General features: G+C 41.3%; 1 protein-coding gene across 1 annotated transcript in view; it reads right to left on the reverse strand.

Moving 5' to 3' along the window:
* The window catches only part of COL6A6 (collagen, type VI, alpha 6), a 52,159-nt gene that overhangs the window by 37,264 nt on the left and 3,483 nt on the right, over window positions 1-11,412 (reverse strand). The window contains 14 exon segments of the mRNA XM_009331266.1: window positions 2,123-2,472; window positions 6,293-6,384; window positions 6,386-6,661; window positions 6,663-6,783; window positions 6,830-6,910; window positions 7,393-7,490; window positions 7,492-7,775; window positions 7,816-7,923; window positions 8,074-8,147; window positions 8,228-8,400; window positions 8,402-8,581; window positions 8,804-9,040; window positions 9,042-9,069; window positions 9,756-10,352. Of these exon segments, the coding sequence (XP_009329541.1) occupies window positions 2,123-2,472; window positions 6,293-6,384; window positions 6,386-6,661; window positions 6,663-6,783; window positions 6,830-6,910; window positions 7,393-7,490; window positions 7,492-7,775; window positions 7,816-7,923; window positions 8,074-8,147; window positions 8,228-8,400; window positions 8,402-8,581; window positions 8,804-9,040; window positions 9,042-9,069; window positions 9,756-10,352 (2,699 nt within the window).

The following is an 11,412-nucleotide window of genomic DNA, read 5'->3' on the forward strand; positions in this document are numbered from 1 at the left end:
ACCAATGCAAACTCTAGAGAATTACTTCTGTTAAGGTGAATTTTTCCACAGATGACAAAGGCAAATGAAGTGACTGCCACAGCAAACATCCCACTTCTGTGCTAAAGCAGCAAGGAGACCAGAATCTAAGAGCAGGCAGAGTTACTCTGGTCGTGGAAAGTTCCCAAACATCCAATATGGAGGCACTGGTACTGATTCTACATTTGCTCGAGCAGAGTGTGATACAGTAGAGACCTGGACCATGGATGGGTAAACACATCACAGATTGTTAGAAACAACACTACAGGCCTGGGCCTGATGGTTTTTTTTTTTGCGATCTTTTAATTTTAAAAACGGGGGGCGGGGGAGGGGAATGTGGGGTGTTAGCGTGGGCATTATATACGTTTACAAAGCTTTCATTTACATAAAGCTCTTGTTGGAACACATCTGAGTCTTGCTTTGTCAAAAATGCTGGAATTAGGTCCAACTCTTTTGCTGAAAAACAAACAAATAATAAAGAAAAGAAGAAATGCAAACAACAGAGAATCCCTATCCCTGATGAGGTTTATAATTAATAATCTTTACAGAACAAGCATGTTATTGCTCAGGATCCTAGGGAGATTAAATTGTGATTTCATGTGCATTCTGAAGTCTTGTACTTTCAATTTGCACATAAACAGTATCAGAAAGGAATATTAATCCACTGGTAAAGTGCTGAGATATGCAGCATATTTATTTCTAGTAATAATGCATAAGCAGAAACAAGCCTTGCTTAACTTTAATCTTCAACAGGGATCTAACAGAATTGGCAATTAGGAGAAAAAAAGCACTGCTTTTACTTGTATGTCAAACAACTTCTCTCTACTGAGGCCCAAAAGAAGCAAAATTGTATGTGGTCATGTTCACTGTTCAGAACAAAATGACATTTTAAGAAAACTTTGGAAAAAAATAGTATTAAATATGCACCAAATTACAACCTAAACTGGTAAGCCATACCTATGCAAATGCTGTAAAAAAACAGAATGCCAACTTTCATCTGAAAGCAGGGGAATTCATAACAATATGGCTTTCCCACTCCACATCAGACTAAAAGTAACATCTTATAAAAGTTAAAATAAGGTTCACAGAGGAAACCCCTTATGTATTTTGCAAGGGCTAACCTGTCCTTCCTCAGAAGGAAGGTCTTCCTGCATGGAGATCTTAGTAAGTGATAATATTCAAATAGCTACTACAGGACATGCTCAGTGCTTTACTGAGTCAGTGCCTTAAGAATAAACTGTCAGGGCAATGACTCTGAAACACTCCAATGAGATCTAACTTACTTTCACCTAAGTGGAAAGATTCCCCATTCACTTCAGAGGATATTAGATCAAGCCTTATGCTTCTCCCTTCACCTCAGTTCAAGACAGATGAATTAACTGCAGCGTCTATGCAGATTTTCTTGAGCATCAGTTATCCATGAGAAGAACTCAGCTTTGTTATTTGAAATTATTTGACAAGTTAACTACACAAATAAACTTCTGTAAACAAATTCCTTGGACGGTGTTTTCTGTGACTTCTGCTTAGAGCTGTCATTATTCTGGACAGAGATTCAGGATCAGGATTTAGAGTTTCTGAAAGAGAACTGTTTCCACTACTCAATGTACAAAGACATTCCATGGTAGATATAAGAAGGTTTTCTGTATGAATACTCATGATCATATGTATTAACCCAAATGTTCTGGGTACCATCTCGCTGCAGGAGTGCTTAGGGAATCGGAACTGATATATGCAGTTATATTAGGGCACATGAAAGAACAGGAGGTTCTATATAAACATAAGGAAACACTTTTTTACCATGAAGGTGACTGAGCACTGGCACAGGTTGCCTAGAGAGGTTGTGGAGTTTCCATTCTTGGAGATACTCAAAAGCTGTCTGGACGTGGTCCTGGGCAGCCTGCTCTAGTTAACCCTCCTTGAGCAGGGGGGTTGGACAAGGCGACCTCCAGAGGTTCCTTCCAACCTCAACCATTCTGTGATTCTGTTTATTGGATTCACCAATTCCTGAACCACCTTTTTGTCTCCCTGGAGTACTCTGCATCAGAGTCTGTAAACATCAAACTGCATAATTTTTCCAAAATATATGTTCACACCATTAAGTTACCTTAACTTTAGCAGAGGTCACACTAAAGAACTTCTCCTCAAATGCCTGTAAGAAGTCTGCATTCAGGTAGGTGTCCACGGTGGTCTGTGCATCTAAGAACTTCCGGATGATCTCTTCATTATAGTCTTCAAAATCAGAGTCAAAGATGAATTGTTTGGTCTGTGCCAATACTTGGAACTTGAATCTAATGTTGACTGGAGAGCCAGCATTACAGCTGGTATTTGGCAGCGATTTCATCTGGAGTAAAAGCTTGGGGAGGAATGCTTGCAATTTCTGTTTCAGAAGCACTGTGGATGCTGGCTGCATGCGCCTTGAAGTATCAATTGCTGTAGAAAGATCTATGTCGCAATCTGAAAAAAGTAGAAGAAACAGGAAATTATAAACATACACTATTTGTGATCTTGTCTTTTGTCAGAATCATGGGAGTGGAATAAAATTGAATATGGTACATTTAAAACCAGAAGTCAGAATCAGTGAGACAGGTTTTCCATAAATATAAAAAACCATCAGCCCACCAGTTTCAGTAAGGCTATGTGAACTTGCAGATACTAAGGACTACATTACTGGACATATGTACATACCCAAACTGCAAAACAGGTCACTGTTCTCCAGCTGTCAAATGTCCTCAAAGGGCATAATCTTGCAAATGTTTCCATGAGCTTTGCTACCAACTGAGAATGTGCAACACATATTCCAATTGCAATGGGAAGCTTTATGGCTGACTGTGCTTCATCACTTTGTCACAAGACCAGATGATACATACAAATGTAGAACAACAGGCCAAAGAAACAAACGTGAGAGAAAGAGGCACCATTGCCTACATGCAATGTCATATATCCACTGTGAATAACAGCTGCTGTAAAGTGAGGACTACCTTAGTTATGGAATTGCTTGCACAGCTCCTGATAATAACAGCAAATACTGCTATGTGGTTAATTCCTCCCCCCTCTCCAATTATCTTGCCCTCATCAAGCAGCTAAACCACTTGGCTTATTTCTTTCGTACCTTGATTCTTCATGTGTCATGCTGAATTTTATTCTGTGCCCCTGGATGCGTTATCATCCATTGTTGTACCTCTGCAAGGAAGTCAGAGGCATGCAATTTTATCTGTAAAACAGCACTCTCCCTAATTTTGTTCCTTCTTCACCCATTGACTCTGAAACACTTATCAAACACAAGGTTGTTTTCCAAGTTTGCTAGTTTGGACTAGTTCCTATAGACCGTTATTCCATATAAGTTTCATTACAGTTTTCTGGAGTTTCCCTCACTTGTGAAAAAGATCAATGTGTTCAGCTCTTTAACCAAACAAATCCAGAAATAATTTCATCTCAGAGCAGCCATCATTATGTTTCAGTATTTTCACTTGCGGTGCAAACTGCCCCCTAGAGGGTATGATTTGCATGCAGCATGAAAATCTTTAAATGTAAAAGGTCATGTTGAATAAGTTTTCATGGCTAAAAAATCTGACATTCAGGCCTCAGAGCAACATAAGAAATCTATACAGCTTTTCTGTTTAGTCCACAAGAAAAAATTTCTCTTAAACAGTTAAATATATCTATACACACATATATGTCTACACACACACCCCTCAGTCACGCCCCTTAGCCAGGTTGTGAGGCTGCACATCTGATTTCAAGATTCACAGAACACTTGTGATGCGAAGGCCGTCATCAGTTCAGGGAACAGCATTTTTCTAATTGTGAGGGATGTTTCTGAGTAAACATTTCCATGAACATAAAATTTATTGGATATTTCTTCCAGTATGTGTTCATGTCCAGTACACACACAGTATGTAGTATGTTTTCACAACGAGATTTTTCTGAGATCCGGGTCTTCTTAACCACATAATTTGGAGGGAGTGCGAAGGGCAACCATGGGCTTGGCAGTTTAGCCCTGACAATTGGTCAGCCACACTGCCTAGCTCTTAAAACATACCCTGCCAACTCCCTAGCATACCAACAATAATACCAAAACAGCAGTAAAGCATTCAGTTTTGTGCTACTGTGTTGTTCTTGAGAATGTGTAAAACAGCTTCTGGTAGATACTCCATACTCTGTTGATAATCTGTATTTATTTGCAGGAGTAAACACCTCTGTGTACCTAACCTCTTTTTCTAATCACCTGTTCTCCCACACACATCCACATTTTCAAACTGCCCTGTCTTACTGATGCAAAGGTATCTTTTCCCCCTGTTGACTTTCTGTACCTTGAATGCAGTTTTTTAAATTTGAAAAATCTGGCTGTTTAAGAGAAGGTGACTGGAGAAAGAGGAACTAATAGATTTATTACAGGAAAGAAGGTCAGCAAAAATAAGAAAACAGATGACAGGACAAGACAAAACAGGCTTCACAGGAAGTTGATCTTTGTTTATGAGACAATTTTATGCAGAATTTAACAATAAAAACATGCATCAGTGAGATCAAAGCCAATATGCTTTCCTTAACTCCTCTCTCTCTAGACAAGCGTGCCTGTATATATATATATATCAAGTTTACTGCTGCATCTCCCATTAAATCTCCCTGTTCTCTGGCCATGAAACACCAGGAGGTGCTACTGCATCAGCCACGGTGATGCTGTTCCATGGCAGTGCACCCCCCCTCCACAGCAGCCCTCTCTCTCTCTGCTTTCAGGAGCCGGTGGATGCCTTTTCAGCTGGAGGTTTGCTCAGCTTTTGATGGGAAAAACAGGGAGTGAGGGTGCAGAGCTCATACTGAAACAGGCCCAGCTGTCCTCCTCTCTGAAAACCACCTGAGCAGATATAATTCACACAGAGAGTAGCTTCTGGCTTTAGGAGAGAAGGCTCAGCTCTTCATTTTGGCCCCCAACACCCTGGCAAACACCAGCCAGTTTTGCTGTGTTTAAGGTCTCAGGAGCCCAGGGTGCAGGAGAGGCAAAGTTACCTATTTGTTCAGCTGTTGTTACAAAAACTCTCAGACAAGCAGTGTGGTCACCCCAGTGTTTCTTTCTCACAGAAGTTTCTGGTCACTAAGGGAATGAAATCTGGAGAGCTGGGTAGGATCAGTTTTATGGCATAACAAAGAGAACAAAAAGCATGTATCCAACACAAGTAAAACATCACCTATATGGTGAAAACACAGAGAAGACAACAAGGAGTTTTAAAGGACAGTCACAGTCCCTGTAAGGATGGGCACAGAGAGAACTTCTCCAGCACTGTCTCTTCCTGCTATCCCCAATCAATGCCATCCACTTACACCACAGGAGGTCCCCATCACGTTCAGTGGCGGAAGAGCTCAGCTTTTTGATTTGTCATTCACTACATTCTTCTTTTGCAACTTAAACACATCTACAGTATTATCTTACTACATAACTGGCATGAATATGGAATTTTAAAGAGCAATTGTGTATGTTTTCTGCCTCAGTCTTCCCACCTTACAAGGTGACTGATACTGCTTGGTGCTCTAAGTCGGAATAAACTCAGATACAAAAACAGCATCTGACATCTGATAAAAGTTGCTACATTAATCAAAGGCAATACTGAACCTTTATTTTCTTCAGGGTTCAGAGCCTCTCAGGCTGTATGGCATCCAAGCTACTGTTGCCACTACTACTACCACCGAGAAGATGTAGTAAGAGATACCACCTTCTGTTTCTTATATAGCACAAGCTTTTGGGTAGCATCTCAGCATTACTATGGATTTGCTGCTCACACCTTGCCAATACCTCCCACATATCCAAGGGTGGATTTTCCCACACCCCTTCTCCATAGTGCCTCTGTGAGACTTAAGTTTTGTCAACAGTCGCTGCTGACAGTCCCATTGAAGCAGTATGGTCAGCTGTAGATGACAAAGCTAGGTTTTTGGAAGGCTCTTTTTTAAATATCACTGAATTGTCTGTTTCTCTCTTTTGATTAGGATACCTTGGGCATATCTGCTCTGGCTCCTTTCAGACACTGAGGAGCTATGAATACAAATGCTAGATGTGAAGCACTGTCTCACCTCAGAAGCTATTTATCATAGCAAAGAGTGTAATGGTTCTTGACTGAAGCAAGGTGCAAGTCTAGAAAGTTGCAAGACTGAGTAACCTGAGCAGTAATCTTCAGTAAAACAGTTGCATTGGTGTCCAGCTAGCTCAGGTACTTTTATCAGGGACCGCATGTAGCCATGTGGATATTCGCCATTATACACCCAACAAAACGTTTATGTTACTTACCCTGGCTAGGAAGATCTTCAGATTCACAGACCTCATTGACAATACTCCTCTCAATGGTTTCCAGTGCATCAAAGTTTTCCACTGTGAACACTCCTTGCATCATCAGCTATTAAAAGCAGCTCAAAGGAGTTTATAATCCCTATGCCAACTGCAAAGACATGGATCCCATCGCTTCTCAAAACCATTGCTGCATCCTCCACCCTGTCAGCAGAGTACCTGCCTGTAATCACTACAAGGTTCTGTGAGACTCCTTGGCTCTTGCAGCCTCCATTGGCAGGCTGAAAAAGGCTCTGGACAAGCCTCAGCCATTTGCCAGTGAATATAGAGGACTGCAATTGCTCGATTCTGTTGATTTGTTCTTTTATCATGGTCAGTATAGAACTCATTAAGAGAAAATTCTTTCTGGGGCTCTTGGCTGTACTGGACTACTCCAACATGTACTTTGTCCCTAGAAGTAACAAAGCTGTCCACAACTTCCAACATGAAGGTGTCATGACAGAAAAGTTACTTTTTGATATAACTTCCAACATGAAGGTGTCATGACAGAAAAGTTACTTTTTGATATGCTTTCTGATCCATCTATCAGGAATACCAGATCTGCCACTTGACTGCTGCAAACTTAGGGAAAAAGCAGAGGGGAAAACAAACAAACAGAAACCCCCACCCACCCAATTAGTGAGGAACATAACCTTGTCAGTGTTTAATCTTTTTCTTGTTCTCTGCAGTGTAAACCTTTAGTCATAGAAGCTGTTCACAGCAAGGCCATGCAAGGCCAACCCATAGATGGCCCATGCAAGGGCCATCTATCCCACTTCAACACAGAGACTTTCTATGCATAGATAAAATCCATCCTTTTCCACTATTAACTTGCAGAAAAAGCCACAGATCTTTATGTATCACCAGCTGAGAGAGTCATAACAACACAGGGCTTGTAACCAAAGACAAACCCTCAGCTGAGGGAGGACAGACTTTATCTACCAGTAAGTCAGATTAACTGCCCCACTCACCACACTCAACCTCTTGCTACCTGAAGGGCCACTGTGAGGAAGAACAACACTTGAACTGCATGACTGCTGTGGAGAAAGACAGCATGTTGGTACCCCTGAAGTGGAAGGAATTCCTGCCAGTCATTTTCATTGCAGAAGCAGAGTTCCCTAACCTTTTTATTGGCAATGCATCATAGCTTTGTGCAGAGTAATCTTTCTTCACCTTCAGCAATCTCTTCAAGTTCTGCTCTGCTTGCTTTGTTCACTCCAACAGCAGTTAAGTTGATTTCACCTCCCTTCAAAGCTTTTATGGCCATGGGAAGGTTGGCTCTATCCAATGGTGCTGTTGGTTCTTCAGGAATAGGGATCCTGGTGACAGCAAGGAAAGATGCACGCCCACCCTAGTTCACACCAAATCTCTGCCTGGCAAAGCTCAAAGCTCTTGCTGTGAAGGGCTGACCTGGCAGAGGCTTCAAGTTGAGTACTGCTTCTCTACTCTGAGACCCAGAGTAGAGTTGAAACTTGAAATTTATACACGCCAATCACTGAGTCATTAACTACTGCTTCTATGAGGCACTGCACATTTTTGAACTGCAGGCCTGTAACACCAGATGATCCATGCACTACATAGGGGCTATTGGACCCCTAACCCCTAAGCCTGGCCCTAACTCCTAACTCCGACCCCTGACTGTGACCCCCCACCCCCTGACCCCAACCCCTAAGCTTGACCCCTGACAGTGACCTCTGACACCTGAGCCTGACCCCAGACCTGGTTCTAAGCAGGTGAGCTCTTACCTTGATGATATTTGGGTCAATCACCACCAGAACTTCATAAACTTCACTAAAACCTTTCTGAATGTTCATCTCCTCTTGCATTAAGTGCAGATGGTGCACATACCAACAGCAAGCCTGGCAGCTCTGAAACGACAATTATCTATGTACTTCTTACCTTTTTTCATACTTCGCAACTGTAATGGGACTACAAACGTTTTTTTCACAATCTCATTACAAAGCTGTTTCTTTATTTTCCATCCAATATTTGACAGCTGTAGAAAAAAATTCAGGGTGGTGACATGTTTCCTTGGGGAATAAGTTGCAATTTTATCAAGATTGCTACTCTCTGGTATTCTGGATGCCCACAGCATAGACAGTAATACCTTTATGTCTTAGTTTAGATGCTGCTTCAGTATAATCATCCAAGGACTGGCCATTGGTGATAACCACAGCAATTTGCTGCGCTCCTTGTTTTTTCCTGCTGCCTGCTTCTTGAGTAAAAACCTTCTTCCTCAGGAATTCAATGGCATTTTGGACATGAGGAAAAATTTCTTTACTGAAAGAGTGGTTAAACATTGGAACAGGCCGCCCAGGGAAGTAGTTGAGTCACCATCCCTGGAGGTATTTAAAAGACATGTAGATGAGGTGCTTAGGGACATGGTTTAGTGGGCATGGTGGTGTTGGGTTGATGGTTGGACTCGATGATCTTAGAGGTCTTTTCCAACGTTAACGATTCTATGATTCTATGGCTGCTCCAGTGTATGTTTGCCCTCCTTGATATGGTAAGTTCTTCAAGCAGTTCAGGTTTTCCAATTTATCCTTGAATGTGTCCAGGGTGAACTCTAGCCTCAGTTCATTACTGTACAGCACTAGCCCAACTCTTACATTACTCGGACCAATATCTAGGGCATTAACAATTTTTAACAGAAAGGCCCTTATCAGCTGGAAGTTTTTTGACCTAATTTTGCTGGATTCATCCACAAGAAACAACATCTGCAACAGTTGCACTGGAACACACTAACAGCAAAGTAAACAAAAGGAAGATAAGATTAATGTAGGTCACACCATGGGATAATTGGTGGGACAATCAGAATAGGTTGTTACAAAAAGGATCATCTCAAGGTAATATGCAAGATGGTGCTACAATAAAACATGAAATCTAAATCCCTATCAGTGCTGAAGAGCAGATATTTATATATTGATTTTCACAGTAAAAGAAATCCGTGAAATAAACACTATACCTTAACCAGCCCCTTACCCACACCACAGGAAAGTCTGCAAGACAAATGCTTTTCTCACTCTCCTGCAGAGTGACTGCTAATCAGGACACCCAAGGATATTAGGGAAGTTATTTTGTGGTTAAATACAAACTCTCCTATGGCAATTTTCTACAAACAAAATTTAAGCAAAATTGTCCTGTCAGTCAAACAGGCAATTCCACTGCAGCCAACCCCTCTAAACCACTGCCCTGTTCCCCTTAGTTAATACAGGTAATTACAACAAACTGTGCATAGGCAAGTATTGTCACCACCCTGACAAAGGTGGTAAATATTTTGTCAATATAGCACCTCTGTAAAAGCAGAACTGCCAGCCATTTGCACTCTGTTCTTCCCTCACAGCCACCCGAGAAGTTGCCCTGGATTACTAGCAAGTTAGAAGCTACTTGGGCTGCTGTTTTCACTCTGGTGATACATTGTACCTGCTGGCCCACTTGATTGGATCAAGGTCATAAAGCTTCTGAAGTGAGGCTTCCATATCACTGACAATATTTTGCTGGAGAAGGTCAATGCTCTCCCCTTCATAAGTCTGGGAAGTCATGCTAGAGGATGCTCTCACCTTTTCTTCTTCCTCGAAGTATCCAGCATCAACTGAGACAACTTTTACCCCCACCTCTTCTAACATCCAGGCTGCCTCCATGATATTGTCTCTGGATTCAGAGGGTGTGATGACCACTACAGCCTGTGGAGTGCCTTTGCTGAGCCAGCTTCCAGCACCATCCATGAAAAAGGTTTCCTGCAAAAACTCTATGGCACTTCCAGACTTTGATGAGCCTCCAGTGAATGCAATGCTCTGCTGGATGTGGTCAAGCACCTCTTCTTTATTTTCATGTGTGTTCAGTAAAAACTCCACCTGTCCTATGCCACTAAACTAGGCTAGGCCAATCCTATACTTGTTAAGCCCAACATCTAGCTGTCTGACTATTTGGGAAATGAAATGTTTTACTTTCCCAAAGGTTGAAGGCCTCATGTTCTCAGTGGAGTCAGTAAGGAAAATGACATCAGCATATTGTTTTGCAAATGCTGCATAGAGGGGGAAAAAAGTGACAGATGAGTTGCCAAAAGTAATACAGTCAACCTATACCCAGACCTGGCTTTGAATGTAAGCTAAATGAAAATTATAACCTTTTCATCATCTCCACAGTCTTAAGTTTAGACTGAAGTTTTAAGTCTACAGCATACCATTAAGCATGCTATATAATCGCTATAATTCTGTATTTTGACAAATTAAACAAAGAATTCTAGTGAAACTAGCTCTGCAAAAAAAGTCCTAAGAAAAATGTCTTGAGAAACTCTACATCTGACAGTATTTATGCAGACAAAAGTTTCATCTTCCTCCCACTGAATCTTCAGTGAGATTGCATGCTTTACCATTCCATTCCCCTGATACTCCATTAACCAAGGTCTTCTACATCGCTACTGGAATCTAGGTTGCATCTAAGAACTGGACCTATGTGAGCACTTCAGAATACACTTACCTTCATAACAACCCCATGAGGAGTTGCTCCAAAGGGCAGACAGTCCCTCTGAATATCAGAGAACATGAACAAATTAATTCTACTTCACTTACAGTCCGTGAAAACAGATATGCATACCCGGAGCGCACACCAGATGCAAGACAAATGAAACTGGATCTAAACGCGTCCTTCAGTGTAACAGTTTCTGATGGAGAAGGGGATTAAAGCCAAGTGGCTAACTACGAGCATAGTCTCTAACACCTAAACTTTTCTCATCATTGAAAAAAACGAGTTGAAGTATCCACACTGACCTCTGCAAAACCAGAAAAAAAGTTTCCTTTTTAAATTATAACTATGTTACATTTTAAACTTTTATCATTGTTTTAAACCCCAATTTTTTGTTTTGATTTTAGTTTTGCTACCATGCCTCTTTTATATCCCTCCCCCTTTCACCATTCAACAATAACAGTCCTTGAAGAAACAGGGAAAATACATTTTCTGTTAATTTTGCTGTTCAGCAAATGCATCAAATCATAGAATCATAGAATAGTTTGGGTTGGAAGGGACCTCTAAAGGTCATCTAGTCCAACCCCCCTGCTGTGGGCAGGGACATCTTCAACTAGATC

This window comes from Pygoscelis adeliae, unplaced genomic scaffold (genome assembly GCF_000699105.1).
Source record: "Pygoscelis adeliae isolate BGI_AS28 unplaced genomic scaffold, ASM69910v1 Scaffold99, whole genome shotgun sequence".
NCBI lineage: Eukaryota > Metazoa > Chordata > Aves > Sphenisciformes > Spheniscidae > Pygoscelis > Pygoscelis adeliae.